This window comes from Pieris napi, chromosome 14, assembly GCF_905475465.1.
Source record: "Pieris napi chromosome 14, ilPieNapi1.2, whole genome shotgun sequence".
Classification (NCBI taxonomy): Eukaryota; Metazoa; Arthropoda; class Insecta; order Lepidoptera; family Pieridae; genus Pieris; species Pieris napi.
In genome coordinates this window covers 842,018-869,703 of record NC_062247.1, presented here as the reverse complement: position 1 = coordinate 869,703, position 27,686 = coordinate 842,018, and the positions used below count along the sequence as shown (strand labels likewise).

Below are 27,686 nucleotides of genomic sequence, written 5' to 3'. Positions count from 1 at the left end.
GCTGCAAAAATATAATTAATTATTATTATAACGGTGATATTTTGATTTTGTTTAAGCTTTGAGCACAAAATCCTTTTGTGGAATATGTGATTTAAAACCTTAAAAAAACTATTTGTAGAGGTAATTTTTCCATGGTAAGATATAACGCCTCTTCGACATAGAACGGTATTCTGTCCGTTTTTTGCAGTGTATAATATATACTCGTACTGTGTCGCTCGCTATTTATAATATTCTTTCATAGTAATTAGTACACATTCAATTGGAATCATTGGATGAGATTTCTTGACTAATTCATCGAAATTTTATAGTAAATTAAATTTGTTTCCGTAGAAAAAATGCTTAATCACTAAAATAACGATAAGCTGTACAATGTAGGTACGTAATGATTTTTTTAATAAGTTGTTTTTAAGTTACATTTAAATATGGTGAAGCAATTAATTCATGTTATGACTACGTTACGACTATTTATTATTAATAATTACAAGCTTTTCGATTACTCATTCTCAATCAAAAGGAAAGCCTATTAAATCCACAGACTGTAGAGAGTTCTAAGTCACAATGATGACATCCGAAATAAATTAATTTTATCTATAACTTAAATTAACTTTTATCGAATTCGTTCGATTCGCGTAACATTGCCAAATGGTTGCTTTTCTTAGTTCCCCCGGCAGGCGTACAAGTTATAAAGCGGGAGAAAGCCCGGCCACCGCGCAGTCCTATCGCGCCATTACGTCCAGTTTCGCGCGCTTTTTGACAAGTGTCATTAATTTGGATACTCTGCATTAAAAATGAAAATGAGGTATGTAAACTTTTTTATGTAATTAGTAATTACAATTATGAAATTATTCTTGTGGTAATTTTTTTTTACTCAAAATGTTATACTTATTAAGTATACACTATAAGTACAGCAATGTATTATTTTTTTTAATACTATTCCAACTTACAATAGATATAAGAATGTAATTATATCTATTGTAAGTTAGTATTAATCTTTTGATTAAATCTAACAAAACGGTAGTTACTTTCTATGAACCATTGCTCTGCAAATACTGCACATTTAAAATATGTACATAAAAACCGAATGCCCGAGGTGAATTTCTAAACATTTTGCATGTCATCGGACTTTTGATTTCAACTACGGCAAATCAATCACTTTCTCGAGTCGCATTTATTAAACTACTTAATCTATGCTCCCATAGTATTATGGCAATTATGCGAGCAAGAAACGTAATAATAATACGTACTTAGTTCAAGCACCTTGCCGAGTAAGAAATAATGATGTCTTGAACTCGACTACTGCAATAGATATTTTCTTCTCAGATCGCTATAATTATATATCTATAATTTAGAAAACAATTAAAATATTATGATGAAAATACGATGCAATCTCGTTGGAACATTCTTTATTGAATAACTAAGTAAAGGATTTAACTAAACGCCGCAAAATTTATAAATTTATTGTAAACAGTACCTACTAATTTTAAATTCACTTAATTTATGAGATAGGAATTTAAAGGTATTATTTTTTTTAAATTAAAACCTAAACTAATTACTTTGATATACTTATACGTATTGGTTTCCATTTTAATACTACATACAATTATAATTTATCATTATGCTTCACGTTGTCTTTAACATATTCAATAAAACCGATCGTTAAAGGAGTTACTCAAAGAGAAAGTTTTAAATGTCAAAATATAAAATATTCGTCTCTCAAATACAGGTTTATCATATGCAATGAAACCTTTACAAATTGTAATGAAGAAAAATGCCCCGAATAACATGAAAAAGTAAGTCATGTTATGTAAGATAATAAATTCATAGCATGTGTTCATTTACGTCTGCTTGCTACTTGTAATTGTCTTTTTGTTATACGGGTGTTATAAGATGTATTTGCATGACAAGCGGTTTTGACATTTCGGCATACGAATTATGTGTCAAGTTTTGACAAGGAGAAGCCGTAATTTAAGGTTGCTTACAAATATGAACATTTTAATACGAGTATGATTTGTAAATAATGTTGCTTTATTAGATAAATAGTTTTTTAGGTTACGTTAAAAATGAGCTGGTTAAATTATTATAATTTAAGTAAATGTTGGTAATTAAAATTCAAATTTTAGTTTAAAATAACAATTACCAGAGATCAACTGCATAATTAATTATTTAGCAACAGTTTTTGTGTAATAGTAATTTAAAAGTAACTAAATACAAGTATTATTTTTAACTTAATACCACACTTATCATTCGTCTTTTCGAATTTTATTTCTGCTGGGATGAAACGAAGCACTAATTGGTTAAAATATTTTTTCTTGATAAATAAGCACAGTTACTATGTAGGTAATGTTAACTTAAACAATTTTGGAGTGCAATCGAATTCCGTCTTGGTCATGCAGCTATCGACATAGCCTTTTCTCCACTTAAATAGTACTAGGTTTACGTATGAAAGCCTCATTATTTTAGTATAATGGTTCATTTAGCTGAATACATAATGGTATGATAGTTCACACGCGCGACCGCAGGTGGGTCGATTACACAACGCAATGTACACAAGAATACGCACTTTTAGGTATCTGAATGTTTCTTCTAGAGGATAACGCAGATGAAGAATTTAGCATATCATTCTTACAACTTAATTACATAAATGGAAATATTGATATATTTTTAGAATACTTACGGAATTTTTGTGTATTACGCTCTTAATGAGGGTTAAGTTTCTTTTCAGTTATTACTGTTTCGTCAGATTTTTTTCCTTAATAGTTTCAAGTGTTTGTGTTAATTTATGTGTATGTGTGTAAAATTTTTAAGTCATATTTTCTTGTACATTTTAAGCATACATGTTGTTTTAAAACTTATAAATAAATACTATGGCACTATCTAATCAGAAATTTAATTGTTTAATTTGATCGGTAAAAAGTTGGTGTTCCTGACATTGTAAAAATACCGTTTGTTGAAAAATTTTAGTAGGGTTATTTCATTAAACACGACTTATGCATTCTGGATAAATACGAAATATTTGATAGAAACTACACTTCCTCGTTAAATTAGCGTTTATAGATTTATTTATATGTATAGATAGATAGATTTTAGATTTATAGATAACCGCGTCATTAATAAGATGAGATATCAAAACCTAGAATCAAGTTACTTCTAAAAAAATGGTCTGATTCTTAAATTATACATTCATTTTGGAGTTTCTATTCGAGATGTTAGAAAATGTTAGTTCAGTGCTGTTACTTCAGTGAAAGTGACATTAAACCGCACATCCTTGAAACACGTTGGAAGGAAACGGTTTGTCACGCGATCAGCATTCTTCAGCTAATCGTCAATGATTTCCTTACCGTTGCGTGTATCGTTAAATTAATCATTATTACGTTCGTACGCGTAATAGTTATTAAAATTAGATAATGCACGCCGACAGGAAAGTCGAGCAATGTCGCCGGCTTGTCGGAATTTTCGTGGTTTGCGTGGAATATGAAAATATCGTCCGGTTCATAAATAACATAATTGACACGTTTATGAATATTCTTTTGAAGTAATTAACGACATTTATTAACTCAAACTCAAAACGACTTTATTCATATAGGTAACCAAGTACACGTCAACAGAAAAGATGTTCAATTGATTCTAAATTTACATTTACTACCAGTTCGCAAGTCAAGGACGTAGAGTGGGCAAGAGGTTGGCAAGAAACTCCGTCATTTTTTTTTAATCGCTAAGTTGTGATTCATACAAATTGTTTGAACTTGAGCTAATCACTCCCAAGGATCCTTTAAATTTTCGTCAAATTTATAAAGAGCTTTATTGATTAATTTACATTTAACGGGAGTTTTGAATTTATTTCGTGATAATTCTCTTATGTCGCTTGGGAGCTTCTTGTAAAACCGAATACAATTTCCATAGAAGTCACCATTTGACTTGAAATCATTTAAATTTTTTGTACATACAACAAGGCTTCAAGAATATATTAACCAGATAGTGTCATAATATTTTATTCCTTTAACTTATTCCATACCGACTCCCTAGGGGAAACGCAACAAACCCTCGAACAGCCAAAATGTGTTTACGCTGTCGTAAAAAGAGACAAAAGTTCTTTAGTTAACGGTGCAATTAGTTTTTTTTTATAAATAAGGGAGTAAGATACAAATAGTCGTTTAAGAGTTCATAGTAATTTTAGATAAAACAATAAACATACATACGGGAGCTAAAATCTTTATGCTACTCTAAATCAGTCTTTAACTAATTGAGTATTCAATTAATTAGTTAAGTCGGAACCGGCAAATGATTATTATTATATTAATTAGTGATAACGGGTTGGAAGGGATTTTGTTAAGTTTGATTCCATGGACCTCGATAAATATAATTAGATTTGTCAATTTTACGCCATTGTAAAACGTTTTTTGACTATCAATGTAATCTATTTTTGTTATACTTAATTAAAAGTTTATTCGCGTGTAATTATCCAATTATATAGTTAGTGACAGTAATTAACATAAATCTTCAATTAGTTTTTATAGCGGATGCAAGTTCTATAACTCATTTAAAACAAGATGTTACATTACGTAAATATTTTCGTAACATTAACGAATTAGGCGTTTGTTATATTTAGCTTTCGTTTCGCTGTTTTCGGAAATCAGAAAGCGATTAATTGCACTCGTTCCGGTATAAATAAATCTTAGGAACACATCTAGTGAAAATATTTTATTTGAAATAGAGAGTTTGGTCGTGGGGTTGCACAATGCACATGAGCTGCATTAAAGATTTAATTTGACGCCTGGTTGTACGGTTGATAGTACGGGTGACCCCAGAGCTGGTGCTTTCCCCGCTCAAGGTATACTTGTATCCCAACACAGCGAGGAAATGCTGCCGGGATTAAAGGTACGGTTGCAGGGACCAAACTATCTAAATTTGTTAATTTTTTCTATTTAATAGTTTTAGTTCTTTTGTAAATCAGTACAGCCAAATTTAAATCAACACATTTATCGATATAAGTCCATAAGAGATTATTTAACAAATAGCTACTATGCGTAAAATTTTGAGTGTTTTTTAAATACATACCTTATATCCTGATAATTACAGATTATAGAATGGACCAATTCGTTTTCTAATCATTAAAAACCAATGATTGGCAGAGCGTGGACATATACCTATACAAAAAATACTCCTCATTAGAATTTGGGTAAAATATACAGGTATACAAATATATGTTTTGTATCGTATTTTGAACGAATATAAATAGACGACTTGGCATAACCGTTAACTCTTTTTGAGGATGGCTCATAGCATACGCAATCATCATCATCAATGTACAGCCCCTTGTGGGTAGACTCCTCAAGTATATTTCGCCATCGCAAGCTATTTAGTGCTAGCGTCCAACATCTATTGTTTCGAGGTCATTGACAAATCTATCCCACCAATGCAGCCTTGGTCTATTGGGTTTTCTCTTGCATCAGGTTGTGAGTACAGTAAGGATTCTGGGTTTTGTCGTCCGCAATTCGGTACACATGTACCACCACCTAGCATTTTATGAATTGGACGATGTTGGCGTCGTCAAGGATGTTATAAAGTTCTTAGTCCGTCACAAACAGCCATACGCAAATCGTCTAAAATGTGTTACCATTATGGTCTTAAAATGAATTTACAATTTACAAATCCATCATCCGACCATGGAATGTCACAAAATATTATTTGGATATAAATACATTATTTAATCGACTTTTCGAATGATTTTCTGTAATCGTAGTCATGGAGAGTTGAAATACTTTTCTCAATTGAAATAAATAAATTCACAATAAAAAACCAAAGACAATGACGGCATACAGTTATCGTGATATTTTGACAGTTAGAATGGTCAATATTTTATTAATACACGATAACTTATACAACCTTCACGTGTCAGAAACACAATACATAAGAAATTGCATCATATAACCTAGACAATGTGACATTCGCGTGAGTCTGATAATTTGGAGACACGCCATCTCAAATTTCAGTATAATAAAATAATCGCCTATATTTAATTTATTTATTGAGTGCCAAATAATGAACCAGAGATAACATATTGATTTTAAGAAACAAAAGGGTTAAGGTACGCATATGCTACGTGTACTCTTTTAGGCCTCAGATTACTGTATCTGTTTCATAATCATTTGTCAATCTAATAGGCAAGCAGATGATCAGTCTCCTGTGCCTGACACACTAAGGCAAGCCGGTTTCCTCACGATGTTTTCCTTCACCGTTCGAGAGAATGTTAAATGCGCACATAGAAATAAAGCCCATTTATACACAGCCGGGAATCTAACCTACGATGGGTGAGAGTCGCACGCTGGAGCCACTAGGCCAACAACATATATAATTATAGTTATGTGTTATATCTACCAATGGGTACATTCCTTTCATTGTTCGAAAAGTGTTTAGAAGGTCAATCCAACCGTACCAAATCGCTAAATGATTAGTGCAGGTCAAACCGGACCTATAAGTGTCACGATGTTACCTAACCCTAACTAATTGATTGTCTGTATGGTACAAAGTATACAGTGGATTACAACACTCTTTCTATGGGTAACTTAAATAGCAAACACAGAGACTGTCCCAATAGTTATAAAATGGCATTAGAACTCCCTTAAGATGAAGATATCAATAGCCCTAGAAATTAGGTAGGAAGGATTGTATAATGTATAGTCGTTATACAATTTACGAAGTCAGATTAATTTTACACCAAAATCAATGACATTTTTATAGAATGTGTGTGTGAACATATATAAAGTGTGTGTTCGTTTCCCGGCGAAACAATAAATCAAAAGATATTTATTCATGTTGGTAACTATAACTTCTTGACACCACGGTCCTAGTGGGAAAGTTGTAAAGGACAAAACCATTTGAATTAGTGAATTTCTGTTAGTGCACGTATGTCTTAAATGCTAAACAGTGAGTGAAAAAATAGAACACAAGAACAGAGTGTCTTCCCCTTAATAGAGACTGTAAGTTGTGTTATTGCACACTTTCTTATGTTAAATATCCTTTTTAGTAAATTAGACTTAAATTACTTATTAGGCTTAAGTAAGGCTGGATCATAATGTTCCATGATATCTCAGTAATGTATCAAAACCAAAATATTGGTAACTATGTACTTACAAACGTCAAGATACGTATATTTAGAAAAAATCTAGTTCCCAAATCTAGAACGGGCGCGAAGAACTGGCAAGAAACTGTTTTACATTGTTTTTAATCGTATTTTTATAATAAGCTCACACAAGATTTCAAATACAACTTAGATTAATAAAACGAATAGAAGATGTTGAATTACGCTCCGTATTAAGTTGCAAGGACAATTTCACGGGCAAGCGTGCGTATATGCACACACTTTCTTTTGTTATTCACGTACGAATGATAGTAATCAAGTGCTATTTAAATCCCTTGAGTTTATTCATACAGTGAAAACGCTTATATATCGACTGATACTAAAATCATAATTATTATTAGTAATTATAACAATCAAGTATTTACAATTTTCTTAACCTACAAAGTTATAATAAAAATAAATTAAAACAAAGTTTGGTCTCTGTGACTGTATTTCGATACTTATTCGTTGAGCGAGAAACGCACCAGCTCTGGGGTCACCGGTACTATCTACCAGGCGCCAGCTTAAATCTGTAATTAGCAAATCTTTTTTAAATCGAAATTGAATTAACAATTCACCATAAACATTCCTAGAAGGGAATGATAATATATGCGTTAATATATCTGTTTATTATTAGAGTTTTAATTGTTACAAACTATAAAAAGTTTTCTTGATTACACTGGCGCTACAAGTTAAACGTACTTGTGTAGCTTCTAGAATATTGACCACGGAGAGTCGTCCGAAATCATGGCAAGTGTTCGCCCCATACATAAGATTCAGGGACAAATAAGAGGAGAAAAGGGAATCAGCTGGGGTTTCAACATCAGCATGTCAACTGTAAATAAATAGAGCAAGCAAAACTAAATAGATGTATCACTGACATATGTTTATTACTAAAAGTCACTTTTTATTATAAAACCAGTGTTGGCCTTCAGACTTCAGCGAGCGTGCGACTCTCATCCCTGAGGTCGTAGGTTCGATCACCGGCTGCGCACCAATGGACTTTCTGTCTATATGAGCATTTAACATTCGCTCGAACGGTGTCATAAATCGTAAGAAAACCGGCTTGCCTTACAAAACGTCGGTGTGGGTCAGTCACAGGAGCCTGATCAGCTACTTGCCTATAAGATTGCCAAATTTAAAAAAAAACAGTCCCTAAAGAAATACATATTAAATCCTTATAATTTTGATATGAATACGAGTCAAATGATAATGAAACATATACAGAAATCTGAGAACCAGACCCAAATAGATTGTAGCGCCACTGATTTATTTATTTTATAAGTCACTTTTCATATTTTTTTAAGTTCCAAGTCAACTTATATGTCCTAAGGGCACTCCTGCGCCATATCAAGACACGCCCATCGCTCTCATATAACCTGTCTCAACACGTGCTACTTAGCCGCATTTCAATTGCGTAATGATAAGCTTTAAATGAGTGTTATTGATTGTTTCTTTAACTTGTGTACCGAATCCGTGAATTTGCTATCTATATTTCTTGGATCTATGGGCAGTAGAAATGTTTATTTGTACACTAAAATGTTCTCAAATTATTTTCTTAAGATATAAAAAAAACTCTAAAAACGTCAATGCAAAAAACACCATCCGTATCACCTAGACGTCCGTCGTTTCACAACTGATTGTTTCTTAAGGCAGTTTATGCCGGGTATTCACTATGTGGAACCAGCTGCCCACTGAAGTATTTTCGAACCAATGTGACTGAGTCCTTCAAGAAAGTAGAGTCGAAAAGAGCGTACCAATTCTTAAATGGCCGGCAATGTGTCCATGGGCGGCGGTAGCACTTAACACCAGGTGAGCCCGTTTGCCTCCTGTTACTGAAAAATGGCCCCTTTTTAAAATAATACAATAAAACTGAAGACACATATTAAAAAACATTAAACTCACACAGTGACCGGGAGAGAATTACATAATGAAAGAGAAATCTTGATATTCTCGCGTCAACATAATTCACTACAGCTGCTGATTATATGATATGCTCCTATAAGTTTGCAATTAAATCACGGAGGCATTCTAAGGCCACATTCACAATTCAATTGGTACACATTTGGTTTGTGTACTTAGTTTATACGTATTCCGATATATATTGCACCAGAACTAGATATGTGCTTGTGACAGTACCTAATAATAAAGAAAATATAATTAATTAATAATAATTAATGTCATTACACTGTCAGTTTCATAGTGCGTATAATAAATATTTTTACTATCTACCAACATATAATAAAATGTATTCATTGTTTTTTTTTCCTTGCCTAATTACAATGGCAAAATTTTAATTATCGAACGGTTCTGATTGCTAGGTATCTTAAAAGATATTATATTAATAGTACAGGTAAAAAAACCTATCATATCAGTTGTTCCTAAGTTTGTGTCACATGTATTTAAACCTAGAACTGTATTTTCTACATACTAGTACATAGTTTATTAAGACATTTCAATAAATTATTAAGTAAGTCTGGATGACTTCAAATTATTTCAAGCGTCGCTCTCGCTTCAAAAGTATGTAGCGCTGTAATATTATAAATTATATTTATAGATACTGTACATTAATTTAAATAGAGCGCGATACTCTATGGTTAATCAATACTGCTTATATTTCCTAGTGTCCTATTGCGTCCAACTGCAATATTCATTTGTATTATAATATACGATAACTAGGTACTTCTTGCAGACATTAGTTTCCATGTTTATATATTTAAGCATACAATACAAATAATGAGCGAACAGTGCAAGTATTGTCATAAAGTATAATAAATCTAAAAGATATGAATGAATTATATAATGTTTAGAATATTATATTATGTTATAGAGACGAAATGCTGCTCTTACTGTTTCATTTCCCAAGGCTTTGCTTACCGAAAATGCTGCGTATTCGTATACAAATCTTGTTTTTGTAAATATATACCTATGTATCAGTATATGTCTTAACCTGATTTAATGTAAATCTGTACTACAGAAGCTCGTTAATTATGATACACTTGAAGAGAACAATATAAAAACTTGTCCATCCCTATCTTTGTGTTCAAGACTGAAGATCATTAGCCTCACTGGACTTCAAAACCTTTAATTACAACTTGACGTGTTATATGAGTTTAACAAATTAGTTTAACACACAATCAAATCACATTTGTTGTTTCATCATATAACTAGAGCATAAGGATTCTTTAAAAATATTTGTTTATTATTTGAGATTCGTTTGGTATAAATATTTGTCGCCAAAATTTTAGTAATTAGGTAAGGTACAATTTTATATTGTATGTATTTGGTCTTCGCCAGATATTTAAATAACACTTTAAGGGTCCGTTTCACAATGTACGGATAAGTTCTACATACGTTCCAAATTAGCTATTTATTACTTATTGATAGGTTAAACACTATTGTTGCGTGTCACGACTGTCAGATATAATAGCGCTATTAGTCACATTAAGCCAATCATACGTTAGTCCGATGAAGAGTCAAATAGCACAAGTTATCTTCCAAATAATTTATGTGTTGCATAGCTATTTGGTACTTTATCCATACATTGTGAAACAGACCCTAAATGTCATATAATAAAACCACGTTTTAGTTTTAATAAAATTAAAGCAATTTATTCGTAAGCGCCGCTAAAACGTAGTACGTGAATTGTCGATACTTTAATGTATTAATTCATTAGTACGTAGCACTTTAGGTACATTAATAGCAATTTAAACTAATGCATTTTACAAATAGTTTAGCTGTCCCAAATAATAAGTGACACTTACAATTTATGTAATTAAACGTAATCGAAAAAATTTCATAACTGTAAAGGTGTGTAAATATGATTGTAGATTGACCACCAACACCGTTGCACTCCATTTACCTCAGTGAGATAATATTGCAATACATTAAGAAATACTTTTAAAACTTACTAGAAAGCTTAATTAATTTATGTATAAAAGGGATCAAAAAAAAGCAGTCTTTTTGAACATTCATAGGCGCCATAAGGTTATTAACTCAAAATGCAAAAAGCATTCAATGCCTTTGTAAAAATTTACTAGAAAGTTTAATTTTTAAAGGGATCTTAACCGTCATAGTGTTTTGATATTCGTACCGCCATAAGATCATTAACTCGCCATTCAATGTGTTTGTATTAAATATAAATAAAACACGTAAATATTATAGAATTTTATTTAAGGTGCGACAGCTGATAAACATACAAAAACATTCTCACGAACCGAATCTATATATTTTAATACTCGTAAACTCGTAATGCAACTGAGTAAACGATACAAGTGAATACCAAAATATTATGCAACTTTCACTTCCTTTAATATCTTCGAGATATTAGACTTGTTAGATAATAACTTTCGTTCCAGCTTCGACTTTAGTTAGCCTTTTATTTCTCCGTATAACTTCAATTGGTTTTAATTGACAAGCATCTTCTTTTCCCTTTTTTATAATAAAACGTACTCTTTTACAATAAATAGTCTGTAACAGACTTATGCTTTTTTTAAACTTACTTGTACGTAAATATAACCAAATTAACAAATATGTTGTAAATTTATTTGCATAACACAATTTATGACATTATTGTACTGGTTTTATATCGAAATCTGACAAGATTTGGGTCATAATTATATAACACTTACGATAGGTAATAAAGCATCAGTAGTGATAATTATACGACCACACCTTAGCAATTACACATTATATATCGAGTAGGTGCACCGAAAATAAATTTACAATATGTAGAACTTATATTTTCAAGATTAACAAAATATTTCTCAAATGTTCTGAAGGAGGTAGGTCACTAGGATCTAGGTCCGGTATATATGAAGAATGTTCTATCAATTCGAAGCCAGCTTCTTTAATGGCCAGCCATCGCAACTGGACTTGGCGCTTGGAATTTGGTATTTCTTGTTGTTACGTTGTAGCGTATTTCCTCACGCAACTTTGCTATTTGTCTTGCTACAAAGTCCCCGTAATAGTTAAAATTTTGTGACACTTTCTTTTTATATTTATTTAAAATAAAATCTGAACGTGGTAAATGGATTTAATAATAATTAAACAGTTCTGTAGTCCTTCTTAAACAAACCTGTCCAGACGTAGTGTTATAAATAACTTATCTCACAGGGTACGATTACATATTTGCTTGCATAATCTATTTTGTTCAGGAAAAATAAAATTGCTATTACTAGGTACTAGGATACTAAGTAAATTACAATATATACTAATATATATATATATATATATATAAATGAAATGAAAGCTATTTTTTTCTTATTCGACGATTAAAACATTGTTGTTTTGTATTTATTTTAATTAGTTAAAAAATCACTAAATGTATAACTAAATGATACAGTAATTCATCTAATTGGACTGAAGAGCAAAAGCATTTACGATTATTTTCACTGTATTAATATACGGACGTAATAAGCTATTACCACTCTTTTCGCGAAAATATTATGCCTTGGTGAAACAGGGATATGTTACTACAACTCTTTATTCGTTTTTAAACAGTCTCATTAACTTTTTATGATTATTTGGTAGAATTTCAAACTAAACTAAAACTTGGTTGTTGCGATCTATTTCAAAAAAAATCCGTAACATGTTTTGCAAAAATTCTGAAAAAATTAGTTACATCACCCAAGGAAGTTAAAAATGAGAAAACATAAAACGATCGTAGTGCTTTACTACATTGTTCCGCGATGCAAGCGAATTATGTACATAGCAATAGACTCTGACCTACATTTTTATTATGAAAACTCATTTTACTGATAAATATTTTCACTGAATGAATGTAATCTAATGATGCAGTAAGTATTGTCTTGTCGGAGAAACTTACAAGTTTGACGTAAATCCAATCAAACGGTTGAATGCGTCGGAAATTATCTATTATAAATAATAATAATATTATTAATATTTTTATATATTTCGGGTCGCAGAGCTGGTGTATATGTCAATTATTATTATTTATCTACAATACTATCCAAAAAATAATCATTAAGTCATACTAATTTTCGCGTAGCGCGTGTGCGAGAAGTGAATGATTTGCACAGTTTTTTTTCTTGAATAACAAAGTTTTAAGCACACTGTCAACTCACTTTGAATACACATTCTAGAAATACATCACATTTAAATAGATCTCTTAAGTAGAACTATCTAAAAGATCTAAAGGAAAACAGAGTAAGAGGAGTTGGATAATCGAATATATTAGTGTTATCTTGAATATATTTAATTCTTGGCCTTGTCCTCGTATCTGTTTCATGATAATTTATTTGTTGTTTTTTTCATATTAGGCATCTAAGTGATCAACCTCCTGTGCCAGTTTCCTTGTGATATTTTCCTTCATCGCACAGCCGGGGTTAGAACCTATGACCTCAGGGATGAGAGTCGCACGCTAAATCCTCCCTTAATAAAACGACACTGCTATTCTGAATATTATTAACAAAGGAATTATATTGTTTCAGGTGGAGTATTTTATTTGGATTAATGCTTATCGGCGTCGCATGCGCATCAGAAGAAGAAGACAATGTTCCTGATGCGGGAGTTGAAGAAGACGATGAAGAATTGCAATTTGATCGCGAGGTAAACAAATTAATAAGGAAATATATAATATGTGGTTGCGTTTGATTATATGAATAACTTTTTGTGTAGAGAACCAAAACAATTCTATAAATTGCGCCGTAGTTGGACAAGATTGGCAGAACTAATAACAAAAAAATAAATCAATAGCTTAGGAGGAAATGACACGTAAATTACTTAAGATACACAACGGCATTAAAGTCAACTGTAGCTATTAATATATTTACAATATTATTGACTATTATTAACGTAAAAGATATAATGACCAGTATCTCAGGCTACGCAAATATCATTTATTAAAATAATAAAGGAGCAGCAAAGGATTAAGATTATCACAAACAACCTGAAATAGGTCTCATATCCTGAATGAACAATGTTTCAAGAAGGTTCGACTACAAAATACCATCCGTATCAGTTCGACATCCGTCGTTCCACAACTGAGCGTTTCTTAAGGCAGTTTTTGCTGCCCATTAAAGTATTTCCAAACCAATTCGACCTAGGGTCCTTCGCGAAAAGAGCTTACCAATTCTTAAAAGGCCGGCAACGCATTCCTCCTATTACATATAAAAAACATTTATGCTGGACCTACCGAACATTTCAACTTTGCCTTTTTTACAATGTCATAAAAAAGAAATTGCACTCACGATATCTAAAGTGAAAGTGTCGAATTTTGTTTATTTTTTTACGGCTACTAAGCTATTAATGCAAGTTGTCACACGAAAGCGAATGAAAGTAAACGTTCACTTTAGTAAATTGTTCCTTTCGAATAATTATATATAATGTAACATTGCTAGGACGTTTAGGGGTTTAGCACGCGTATAGATTAGAAGTGATGAGGAGGCTTTCAAGGCCTATTATTTCTTTAATTTGTGAAAAAAATATTTTACAAACTCAAAATAACTTTATACATATTAGACCAGTCATTATAGACATTCGAAATCGAAAATTTGATAATAATTCCAAAAGTTTTCAAACTTCGGTCAAGTGAATGGTACATTGGGACGACAATAAATCTCATTTTGCAACCTTGTCCGCAGTCCGGAACATTGTTAAAATTGCAATTATTAATTAATTTTTGCTGTATGGTCGTGAAAAAAATTCCAAAAGTTCTGCAAACTTGGGGAAGTTTTCGATATAATATTTCATATCACGTATAAAATTTGAAACCAACCTAAGTGTACGGAACATTTTTTGTTATTTATTTTATTTTCGATATATCTGTCAAATTTGCAAAACTTTTGGAACGTTTTCCTTCAGTTTAATAAAGAAAAACATTAATTTTTAATAACAAAAAATGTTCCGTACACTTAAATTGGTTGCAAATTTGACACGTGATGTAAAATAATATATTTAACACCACTCCAACTTTGCAGAACTTTTGGAATTTTGGTCTCAAGAACTGAGCAAATTATCATTTATTGCATTTTTAACAATGTTCCGGACCGCAGAGCAGGTTGCAAAATTTTATAGTTTGTTTTAATACCACTCCCGACCTTACATCAAAATTTGAAAACTTTTGGAATTATAATGAATTAATTGTCTTGACTGACTGGACTATATAGGTAAACTAAAACTTGTTTAAACATTAACAACACAACACACTTAACAACAACACTTATGGTAACACTTATGAACGTTAGAAAATAAGTTAAATTGATTGTAAATTTACATTTACTACCAGTTCGCAAGTCAAGGGCGTAGCGGGCAAGAAGAACTGGCAAGAAACTTTCCGCCACTCTTTTTAATCGCTGTTTTGAGTCATACAAACTGTTTGAACTGGAGCAAATCAATCCCAAGGATTAGGATCATTTAAATATTCGTCAAATGTATAAAAAAAGCTTTATTGATTAATTTAAAGCTAATACTGTTTCCGGATACCAAAAACTTCAATTTCAAACATAACCTAATCATAGGTCAATATTTCCTGCAAATATTTCTTAACCATATATAATATTGAATAAATTTTACTCATCGTCAGCCTCTTTATTTGGTCCATTTCTGGACGTAGACCTTTTCCATTTTCCTCATTACGCCCTGCTCTAGCCTCCCTGTATCCACTAGAATCCAACCTCCGTGATATCATCAGTCCAACTACTAGGCGAAATTTTACTAAACGTTGGGAATACCCTCATATTTCGGAACAGCGCGTTCAGCTGTCCAGTGCCTTCTCTGGTAATATTCCAATCGCGTCGTATACATAAAAATGCATTTATTCACACACTTGGGTATTATCTCCATAAACGGTCAGTCGCAAAGATAAGCCGCTTTTGCCGAATGTGTCTGAAATTTCTTTTCCAACACACGCATAATTCCTTTGCATTTATACAGGTTTTATTTTACTACATTACATTAGTTATTAAAATAGACAGGCTATGTAAATTAACATTCGTAATAAACAAGTCCGTTTGTCAATACTGGCGTGGGAAAATACTACCTGACCTATCCTACTGAATCTCTACATTCTAGGAATGTACAGTTTTCTTATATATGCAAAAAACCAGACACAGTGTTGGGACATATACATACACATAAGGAAAGTCAACATAAACTAGTTTTACGGAATCGGAAAATACCATTCACATTGGTTAATGTGTATTAGAATTATAATTTATATATGTTTTAATTTCTCTGGTTTGTTCCATTAGTTTTGTCTAATGTCTTATGTAGTTTTGAGCAGTGTTGGTCTAGTGGCTTCAGCGTGCGACTCTCATACCTGAGGTCGTAGGTTCGATCCCCGGCTGTGCACCAATGGACTTTCTTTCTATGTGCGCATTCATTTGCTCGAACGGTGAAGAAAAACATCGTGAGGAAACCGACATATCTTAGAACCAAAAAGTCGACGGCGTGTGTCAGGCACTGGAGGCTGATCATCTACTTGCCGATTAGATTAACACATGATCATGAAACATATACAGAAATTTGAGGCCAAGACCTAGAGGTTGTAGCGCCACTGATTTTTTTTATGTAGTTTTGCACTTCTTGCGCTCACCACAATTTAATTTTGTTTTCTCAGTGGTTGCCTCGATCGCTTGATTATAATATTTTAATCATTACTTGGTCATACTTAACCTACAATCTAATAAAACGTCGCTTGTTAATATATATTCACTCATTATTGTGTAAACTAACCATAGTTTATACAAAACATCGAAATCAAGCTGTACGATGATCGTTATTTAATTGACCATAAACAAATATAAAATAAATACAACTGGTAACATAATTACAAACCTTCCTACGCGTAATGATTAATTACAAATGCATGGCAATGATTCCTAAACAAGACGTGGGCTTCATCAAATAAGATCATTTCGTAAGTTTAAAGTCTGAGTTTCAACAGGCCTAAGGCCTATTGTTAACTGAAGTTATGTAAAACATTTGTCACCCGGTAAAGTGAGTCATAAATTAAACGCAATCAAATAATACAATGAAGGTTTAGTTCAACAATCCTTTCAATTTTGTATTTATATCTTAGGAAAGGTTGGAAAAAGTTATTTTTTACTCTCCTCTTCCGAGACAATTAGTTTCCTGTCCTTTTTAATAAAACAACAGAATAAATATGAATAATTATTACTTTCGATTCCTAAATCATGACAAACAATCAAAATCATCTTAACTCCAAATTAACCTTAGATAAGACCATAGACATAATTATTAATAAAGCCTACTGTATGTTAGGTTTCATAACGCGAGTCACCAGACCTTCACACATTTACCTCTATAAGTCGTTTGTGCAGTCACAGTTGGAGTACGCCTGTCCAATCTGGAATCCCCATAACTCTATATATGTCACACAACTGGAGGCTGTACAGAAGAAATTTTTACGTATTCTAAATTATCGTATGGTTGGTGGTAGGGAACTTTAAAAAAAATATAAATTACTTTCTTTGAGTACTAGGCGTAATTTGACAGATTATAAAGAAAAATATGCGTACATGAAATAACTTGTTCCCATCTTCGCGAACTGATAACATTTAATGTTCCTGCCAGATCTCTACGCTCGCACAGAACCTTTAACCTTCCGACTCCCGGAACCAACATTCTGCCACTAACATTGACCCTTTTTCGCTCTCCCCTACTGCTTCATTTAAGAATAAGTTAAATCTCTTAATGTCTTAAGCCTTGTTTCTTCCTTGTTTTTTATAGCTACTAGTGTGTTTGTCGCTCCCCTAATTTAAAAATTTTGTGCTGTCATGTTTTTTCTCGTTTTACTTTGTATTATATTTTTTATCAGTAAAACTTTTTGTGGATATGTCCAATGTGGTTATTTTATGTTTTACTTTTATTTTATTTTAACTGTAGATATCTGTTTAGTTTACTTAATAAATAAAACGTATGGGTTTGAAGGCTCGAACCTGAAGTATTAAAATTTGATATGAATCATGTTCTTATCCAGTTTCTTTCCATATCTAGGAGTCCCGAAATGTAAGGCCGAGAGCATATAACACACCCGTGGCCTACCCTAACACGCTGCCTAGTGGTTTTCGACCAACGCCATCTCTTGCTGAGCTTGCGGGCTATCAGCGTGCCCAAGAGCAGCAGGAGTACATAGTTCCCACCAGACCTCAGCAACAAGTCTACATTGAAGAGCAACGACAACCTATTAGGACACCTCACAGGAAGGTAATTAAACCGCCTCGTGTAAATTTTAATTATGTTTACCAATTAAACTGCCATATGTCACTATATGTATATATTATTTATTATATTTTAAGGCAATGAATACATTTGAACACCAGAATTGCATACTAACGTTTTATAAGTATTTTTAATCAAATAATTTTTATTGTAGGTCCCTTCAATGCTTGTTCTCGAGTTTGCTATTCTTACCTTTATCACGTGAGATTTTCGCCGAGCTAGATTACAAAAACATATTAATATTTAATATGTATTATCGTCGCGTCGGCTGTTAATCTTTTTTTGTGCCATAGATATTTTGATGTTACAAAAGTTCTTATTAAAAACTTTAAAGTATATATTTAAATTAATTTTTATACTTAACATATTATTATAACACATTTCGGTTCACATCAGACTACATAAAAATTATATAAATCTATATCTTCAAATTTTAACATCCATCTCTCAGCCTCTGGACCAACGTCCAGCTAAGTTCCAACAATCTCTGGAAGAAGAGGAAGAATTAGAAGAAAAGGAAGTGCCAGACCGCCTTTCAACTCTCTTACAGCAGTCAAAGTTTGACTGTGGCACTCGGAAGTCAGGATACTATGCAGATGAGGAGCTGAATTGTGAAGTGTTCCACTACTGCCAGGATAATGTTAAACACTCCTGGATTTGCCCAGATGGATTCACTTTCCATCAAGTATGTAACTCTAATTTAATTTTAGTATAATATATAATTAAAAATATGATAAACTCAACAAAATCTATCTTACAGGTTCACCTGATTTGCATGCCACCAAACCACGACAATATCTGTCAAAGATCGTCCAAGTACCACTTTGTCAATGAATACCTTTACAAGCCTATCAACGAAGAGGAAGTCCAAAGGAAACCTAACTCTCCTCTGCGTTACTCCGAGAGGTACTACCCTTCCGAGGTCTATAATGATGACAGATATGAAAGGGAGGATGATGAAGAGGTGAGATTCTATAATATTTAAATTAAAGCATTCGTGTCTCATAAAACTTTGTTAATTTGTTATGAATAATCAAATAAGCAACTATTGTAATGCATTGTACTTCAGGTTTCTGAATATAAATTAAATAGTAAACTACATAATTCAGCTTTACGGTTGCTATAAATATTTATTAGGCGCAAAAATTTTGAAGATAAAACTTAAAAATTACATTAATTGCTATTACAGGAACAAGACCCTAATAGACAGCAAGCTGCACAAATCCAAGAAAGACCACATCAGAGACAGCAATTCCAGCCCCAGGTGTTCAGATCAGCTGAAGAAGTCAATATACCTTTAGTCCAAAGACGTCCCCAACGTCCTTATGACTTTGAACAGTAAACTATATTTCTTGTATAATAAAATTGTTCAATTATTTCCAAATGCTAAATTAGCCAACCTAAAACGGTCAATTTTTATTTAAAATCACTATTCTTAAGTAACATATAAAATTAGGGATTGATTTTTAAAATCGTAAGTAACCGTTTCATGAGCATTTGGGAAAAAGTTAAATTATTATCAAAATATTATTTGGTGCTCAAGATATAATTTACAACTTTTAAATACTTATTTTAAGTATAATTTAATAGTTTACGTACTTATTTATGACACTGTACAATAAAGTATTTTTGTAATAATATTTTGTAAATTACAAATTAGATATAAGCTAGTCTGCTAGAGCTAAGGAATAAAAGTTTATTAAAAAATCATATGAGTTTTACTGCTTCGGTTAAAAGACAAAACTTCCTAAAAATCCTTAATATTGATATAATGTATTCTGTATGTAGTCTGTATTCTGCAAGTAGTCTGTATGTCCTATGCTGATGATGATCTATCAACCATGAAGGAAATGTATTTTCGTTGATGTTTGCTATCGACTTATCAAATAACATTTTATGACAATTGACAACTTTCAAGTGTCAATCTGTATTCTGTTATCGTATCGTATGACGTATCATGTAACGCGTTAGTACTTTAGTAGTGGCGGTAATTGGCTTTAATATCCCTTAAATATTTAATATGTGAAGAAGTTAGTGAAAATGAATTCTACCGAGTACAAACTATACCATGAATCGCAGATGAAAAATAATAATGGTTCTAATGCAGTCCATACGTTCTTTTGCATTTTCTTTACAGTTCAGTGTACTTTATTGTGTGCAATTCAAGAAAAGAAACAGTTGCCTTTGCAATATCTATATGAATATATTGTAATAGTTCTTCCTTTAATTTTAGCACATACTCTGCTGGCAGAATATATTTATCATCTTAACATAATCATAATGATAGTGTTACTTTACAATGTTGTAAACTTAAACATTCCTAAAATGTTAGAAATTTTTAATGATTCTAATAGAATATCTAGAAAAAGATTACATACTATAACATCTTTGAGGGGGTTAACATATTTAATAACTGCTGTAGCTATATTAGCAGTCGATTTCAAACATTTCCCACGCTATTTGGCAAAAACGGAAATGTATGGCTATAGTTTGATGGACACAGGTGTTGGTTTATTTGTTTTAATGAGTGGCCTGGTACATAGAGATTTTCAAAATGATAATTTATTAAAAATTGGTAAAAGTAACTTCAAAGTTATTTCAATACTTTTAATACTTGGTATTGGGAGGTTTGTCTCAATAAAACAAATGAATTACCATGAGCATGTGACAGAGTACGGTGTTCACTGGAACTTCTTTTTTACTTTAGCCTTTTGTAAACTTATCTCAACCATGTTCCTTCTAGCATCAAATAAACCTTTGTTGTTGAGTATTATTACAATTTTTATTCATGAAATTTTATTGTATAACAGCTTGGAAGAATGGGTATTCAATAGTTCCCTTCGTTTAACACTTATAGATGCTAATCGTGAAGGTATTTCATCTAACCTGGGCTATGTCTGTTTATATTTATTTGCAGTTCATATAAAAAAGTTGTTACTCAAAGAAAATAAAAGCCCTTTAAAAAAATTGGTCAGCTATGCCATAGCCTCAGTTTTTCTAGCATATTTTGTTAATTTATTCAGACCAACATCAAGAACCTTAGCTAATGCAGGTTACATTCTATTTTTAATATCTGTATTGTTAGTCATTCTATCCCTTTTGTTATTTTTTGAAATATGTCTAGAAAATAAAAAAGTTTTTCAGTCACCACTTATTGTGTCAGCTATAAATGACAATGGTTTGATTTACTTTCTAATATGTAATATATCCACAGGGCTAGTAAATTTAATGTTCCAAACATTATTGTTGTCAGCTGGCAACACTTTTGTTATATTAAATATTTATATGGTATCTACAATATTTGTTACAGTTTTATTGAATAAATTGGACATTCAAATTTAAAACACTTTAATTAACCATGTTTCATTTAATATTATTAATCAGAAATGTCTTATATAATAATAAAGGCAATGTAAAAATAGAACACAGTTTCACTGGATAGTTGTGGTGCAAATAATCACTCTTCTGGTAAATAAAATTTTAAACAAGCTAGCTTCCTAATCAATTAGGACAAATATTTTGACCTATATATAAATTGGTCCTGAAATCAAGTCTTAAAACATGACATTTTAAATGAATACCCTGTTATTGAAATGTGGATAATATCTAAGAAATAAATAAAAATAGGCTGTCATATCAGTCTTATAAATAACTAAGTGTGCTGTAGTAAAAACTGCTTATCTTCAGTTTTTACTATATTGGACAACTTCGATAATATTCTTATAAAGCAGCATAATAAGGTATATCCAATGAGAATGACAAGCATTAATAAATAAAAAAATAAATAGGGAAATCTAGCGGGAGACCAGAAGACAGTATACTTTAGTTGCTGGTTATTCTTTTCTGGAAATAAAAAACACACTTTAAAAGATAAGATTAAGAAATATTTTAATAGCAAACAAAATATAGTACAAAATTTCTGTTTCTAAAATTATTATTTATCAGTTTTAATCATCTCATGAAAATATAGTTACCAAAGAATTCCATCAAATTGCTATTCTCAAATATACTTTATATAGTAAGTATCATCTAGGACCATAATATCAACTCACCAACTACAGCAGCACCATATCCAATCTTGCTTGTCCCCATTCTATATGAGCATGTAGGTACATAGATCTCATAAAGCCAATTGTTATCAAAGGATATAGACAAAACTGGATCATTGTAACTAAGTAAATGTGTCTCCTTTGATGCATAATCCCTTTTAAATTTTACATATTTTGATTTATGCTCATGAGCACAAAAAAATATGTCAGGGTGTATAGAATCGATAACCTGTAATTTAGATTGTCATAGTCAATGTAAGTAACTCATACATAATGTAAGATTTGAAAATAGTACATCATGGAAAGTTGGTTTCCATTTACCTTACTAATGATTAAACTAAGATTTAATTAATTAAAAGTCATGCCCCTAAAACAGATTTCACATACCTTTTTAGCATATGCTGTTCTTTCAATTACTGGATAGTGGGAGATAGCAATTTTAAAGTTTAAATCATTCTCAAGAGGCTGTGGTACAGAGTATGTGATTGTGCTAACTTTGTAAAATGAAATGTTTTTAAATACTATGACATTTGGTTGTGAATACACTGTTCTAAATTCTTCAATTTTATCATGTTTTATTGGCTCATTTTCACCTCCAATATCATTGTCTCCTGGTATCCAGACTTGCTGTAACAGATATGTGTATGCAGATAGATAAAAAATTCATTCTACGTGAAAAATGTAATACTAAAATGTTCATTACCACAACAGGGTAACGTGAATCAAAGATTTCTGATAATCTTTTAACATAGCCATGGAACTGGGCCCTTGTTGAAATACTCCCTTCATCCATTAGATCTCCAAGGTAAACAAGGATATCAGGACGAAAATAGTTTTCGACAATTGAAAATGTAGACTTTAAATATCTGAAATAACATTGTATTAAAAAAATTAAGACTTAAATATAATAAAAGAAGTGAGACTATTAGTAATTGCAGTGGTAGTTGTTAGTTTTTAACCTGGAATTTTTTTATTGGATCCTACCAATGCTAATTGTATGTATTACAAAAGTTTTAAAAATATCTATATTTATAAATGATTAAATACCTATCACTATCCCAGTTGAAAAGATAGCTAAGTGGGGGTGGTACAGCTAACTCTCCCTGTATTTGTGGATCTGCGATAAATAATATTTTGGTGCATGATTGCTCTGATTGACACTGCAAGTTTTTCCAAAAAAGGGGCTGTATCTTGTAGGCAAACCATTCACTGTACAAAACACCTCCAAGACATGACGCTAGTAGATACTTTAGCACAGAACTGAAAATATATAACAAAAAAACTAATAAATTAAACCAATATATGATGATGATAGATGGAAAATATCCTTAGTATATTTTCTACCTTCTTCGCAAATACATGGGGAATTTTATCTAATATAATGTAATTAGGCATGTGACTAAAATCAAAGTAAGAATAAGATATTATCTAGTATCTACTATGAACTATCACAAATATTTTTGCTGATTTGTTTACATTTGATTTGGGAATTTAGACCTTTCTGTTCTCGGTCGCTTTTCGGCATAGAGTATATTAGATATAGTCCTTTTCATGAAAGAAGTCCCCCAGACGCGGCGCTGCAATCGCATGACGTAATGTTGCCATTTATGAGTAAAAAAATTACCTATATTATTTACATTTAGCAGATGTAATTTATCAAATAATACTACATATTTTCTGCATACTTCGATGAAACAATATTTCTGTTATGTAAAAAGCATATTTTTATTTACTTATATTAGCGGTGCTCTACCTACTTACAGGGAAAAGATGAGAAAATAGGGTAAAGAAAAGCAATACAATTTTTTATTCAGAGTTTTAATGCATAATTGTTGGGTTACAATTTTTTTCGAAATACACGCCGCTGTTCTACCTTCGTTTGTAATTCTTGTTACAGTTTTCTCTGACACACCTGCAATTCAATTATGAACAATTAAAAATAATAGTAATTTTAAGTTTATAATGCTTATGTAATATACGTTATAATTTCAGTCACCTAGTTTCATCACGTTATGTATTTATTCAATTTTGTTGCAAAAACGAATTTATATCATAAAAGTCCCATCAATACAGCAAAAAAATTTTAAATGGCAACTCTAAAAAATACCTGTTATGGCGGCAACTCTCTTCCGAACATTGCTTTGTGGTATTAAAACACCTTGATTCTTATATTCCGCTCCACAGAACTCTTTCACCTTTAATATAATTTCTCGAGCTGAACTTTTGGCATTGTAATCAATCTTCAAAATGCACTAAGCTAGTTAAAAATTCACAAAAATCTACCACAACAAACGAACTTGATAACATCGACGAATGACAACATTGCCGACCTGTCAAATTTAGTTCCAAAAATCACCGCGGGACTTCTTTCATGAAAAGCACTATATATTGTATTTGATAAAAATCACAGATTACTTAAAGGTACAGCATCCATACAAATCATATATGTCATTAGTGAATGTCACGCACTTATTTAGGGCCACAGACGAGTGCTCTAATTCATCTGTGCCCGGCAATGCGTACATAATTATAATATAGAAATTTTACCTAAAAATAAAATTTGTATTATGTTTCCTAAGACGTCCGAGGTCCATTATGAGAGTACATCGTTTCCTTTTCCGCCCAAATCGCTAGTATCCGACCTTTTCCCACCACGTGACACCGCCGCCAGCGCCCAGCGTTTGAAACTGGAACTAACTTTTTATCGCGCTAAAGCAAGCCGCCAGAGTTCTTGTTCATTGTTTGTCTCATAATAAGAGAACCAGGGTCCAGGAAGAGCTTGTTTGGACCTCGGACGTCTTAGGAAACATAATACAAATTTTATTTTTAGGTAAAATTTCTATATTATGTGTTCCGTTTGACGTCCGAGGTCCATTATGAGAGACGTGTTTGTTATCTCCTGGTGGCTTGTAAAGTTATATATTAATAACTAAAAAACGCAACAATGTGATTTGAATTATTTATATCCGATAGAATCATGATGAAATAAACAATACAAGCTAATTAAAGCCTAATAAACATAATAACAATTTTTTTATTGTTTATAATGAAGTAGAATACTTGGCTAATCATTAAGCGGCCGAAAGTACTGAGAAAGAGACTTCTGATTGAGTCTCAGCATTCTGACTATTATTATCTAGATTTCGACAATAATATATCTTTAATGTACTTTCATGACGCCAATTTGCCTAACCAAGAATATCATTTATGTTTCTAAAACAATTTAGCGAAGCAACAGCTGATCAAGTACCCCGAGATGCTTCGATACCTGATTCCAAAAGGGGTTTCTTGACCCAGCCCCCAAAAATTGTGGGCGTAGCTGGTCTTACAGGATATATGGTTGTAATAAACAAATTTGTCAAGGAGCCTCATCTATTATTAGAGACAGTTATGAGTGCCCTAAGCCAAAATAAGGGATTTAGATGTTTCTCCGGGCACGATAAAAACGTCCAACTTGACTGTCTATACGTTCCTGTATCTGTTTTAAAACCGAAACCCGGATGCAAAGTGATGGAATCACCGTTATCAATAAAATGCTGAGGCTCGAAAAAGCAAGAGAGTCAAATCATGAACTCTATGCCCAGAAGCCAATAAAATTATTGTGGCTGTGTGTTTCGAGCTATGAAATAAATTTTGCTCATCTAGTTTTAGGCTTTTCAAATAATTTATAACTTTCCCCGCTTCCCATACTGGCAATTACTGCGCGATTGGTCTAGCTATAGATAGGATTGAGCTAGCGCTTTAAGGATATGTTTTACTAATTTATTAGATAAAATTTTAACATCGCTTAGAGCCTCACAAATTGATGCTATGTCAGATTTGTGAACTAAAATAGATATAGATCTATTTAGATAATAGATTTAGATATATAGATATCTATGCCAGATGATCCTTTATAAATAGGTTTGCTAAGAATCTAGCTACATCAGGAGGAGCCGGGAATCGACAGTTTATATTACTATGTTGACACCAATTTACCCATTTATACCAAATAGGGGCATATGTTTTCCTTGTTGAAGCTCTCAAACACGACGAAATAAGTTGTTTTTCGTCTCGTGTTTTCCAGCCAAAATCAGCCACGCTTCCAACTGTAATTTCTGCCCTTGAGGAGGAGGTTGACCCGTTACGGTATTTATCAGGGTTTTGTTTAGATTCCGTATTGGTAGCGAGGGTGCAAGTGCTCGGCCTTTCAAATCCGGGCGCCAAAAAGGCTTCCTCCACCTGGGTGCTATTATTATGAACTTCCCATGGGATAAGTTGAGATGGTGCAGCACTCGAGGTAGAGGCACTGGCGGTGGAAATATCCACGCTAGATCGTATCGCCAGCATTTACTGAAGGCGTGGTGAAGCAAGTGTTGGAGTCTAATAAGTCTAGCGACACATAACTTGCCACGACAAGAGCCTCTCGTGACGCGAAAAGATCTATTTCGGGGGTTCTCCATCGTCTGAATATGTCCGTGGTTGCCTCTTTCAAGAGATGCCATTCGGTGCCCCTGCGATTGCGCGAGAGGTAATCGGCTTCCACGTTGTACATTCCCGGCAAGGAAGTGAGGGATAAGTACAATATTCAAACTATCCGTCAGTGCCAGAAGATCTTTTGTCAATTTTAACAGCATTTGGGACCTTGTTCCTCCTTCGTTTTTTATGTACGATACAACAGTTTTGCTGTCGCTTTGCAGGATTACCATCGAGTTCTTTAGGACTTCGGATGTCAAAGAGATTGCTGCTACCACAGCGTGCATCTCCTTTAAATTGCAATGCCACTCAATCTGACTTCAAGAGTCCAAGAACCATTCAGGGGTTTGTTGTTGATTAGCGCTCCCCATTGTAGATCCGAGGCATCGGTGACAATGTAATTCACATGCCTTGTTTTGAAGTGAATCGGTGTTTTGTGACTGAGGTTGTGCAAACACCATACCACGTCCTGATTCACCTCTGCAAGAGAACTCGGGCAAAGAGGAGCTCTCCTAAATGCATTGCTGTGTCGCTCCAGCGTTCGGCAACGCAACCTTCCCCGGTGGGTGATGAAGGTCGCAAAATTGAGATACCCTAAGAGGCGTTGGGCCTGCTTGAGGGTCCAATTTGCCGGCTGACAAGCGTGTTATCAGGCACTGACGAATTTTGATAACTTTTTACGGGTAAGGACTTTGCATTTGATAGTGTGTCCCACGTGATACCCAGAAAATCGATCGACCTCGTTGGAGTGCATATCGACTTCTCTCGATTTATGGTCCAGCCCAGGTTCTTCAAAAAGGTCATGGCTACGAGAACCTGGGAGTTAAGAATTGTTCTATCCTGGTGGACCAGTAAGTAAT

General features: G+C 32.6%; 3 protein-coding genes across 5 annotated transcripts; 2 read left to right on the top strand and 1 right to left on the bottom strand.

Annotated features, from left to right (window-relative positions):
* The first annotated feature begins 676 nt into the window (after nt 1–676).
* LOC125056228 lies at nt 677–20,023 on the top strand. Its single transcript, XM_047659260.1, has 6 exons — nt 677–799; nt 13,570–13,687; nt 18,098–18,307; nt 18,774–19,007; nt 19,083–19,286; nt 19,512–20,023. The coding sequence occupies exons 1-6, from the start codon at nt 789–791 to the stop codon at nt 19,662–19,664; spliced, it is 930 nt and encodes a 309-aa protein (XP_047515216.1). The 5' UTR covers nt 677–788; the 3' UTR covers nt 19,665–20,023.
* A 270-nt stretch (nt 20,024–20,293) lies between these two features.
* On the top strand, nt 20,294–21,674 carry LOC125055999 (phosphatidylinositol-glycan biosynthesis class W protein-like). The gene has a single exon (XM_047658803.1). It carries the CDS (start codon nt 20,363–20,365, stop codon nt 21,662–21,664), a length of 1,302 nt encoding a protein of 433 aa, XP_047514759.1. The 5' UTR covers nt 20,294–20,362; the 3' UTR covers nt 21,665–21,674.
* LOC125056000 lies at nt 21,657–23,966 on the bottom strand. 3 transcript variants are annotated; one of them, XM_047658804.1, is made up of 6 exons: nt 23,869–23,966; nt 23,419–23,631; nt 23,075–23,237; nt 22,759–22,998; nt 22,375–22,600; nt 21,657–22,165 (listed from the first exon to the last, which is right to left on the bottom strand). In XM_047658804.1, exons 1-6 carry the CDS (start codon nt 23,958–23,960, stop codon nt 21,975–21,977), a joined length of 1,125 nt encoding a protein of 374 aa, XP_047514760.1. In that variant the 5' UTR covers nt 23,961–23,966; the 3' UTR covers nt 21,657–21,974. The 3 variants fall into 3 exon arrangements, with proteins under 3 accessions (XP_047514760.1, XP_047514761.1, XP_047514762.1); XM_047658805.1 differs by having other exon boundaries at nt 23,848–23,954; XM_047658806.1 differs by having other exon boundaries at nt 23,716–23,907.
* Nucleotides 23,967–27,686: the final 3,720 nt, after the last annotated feature.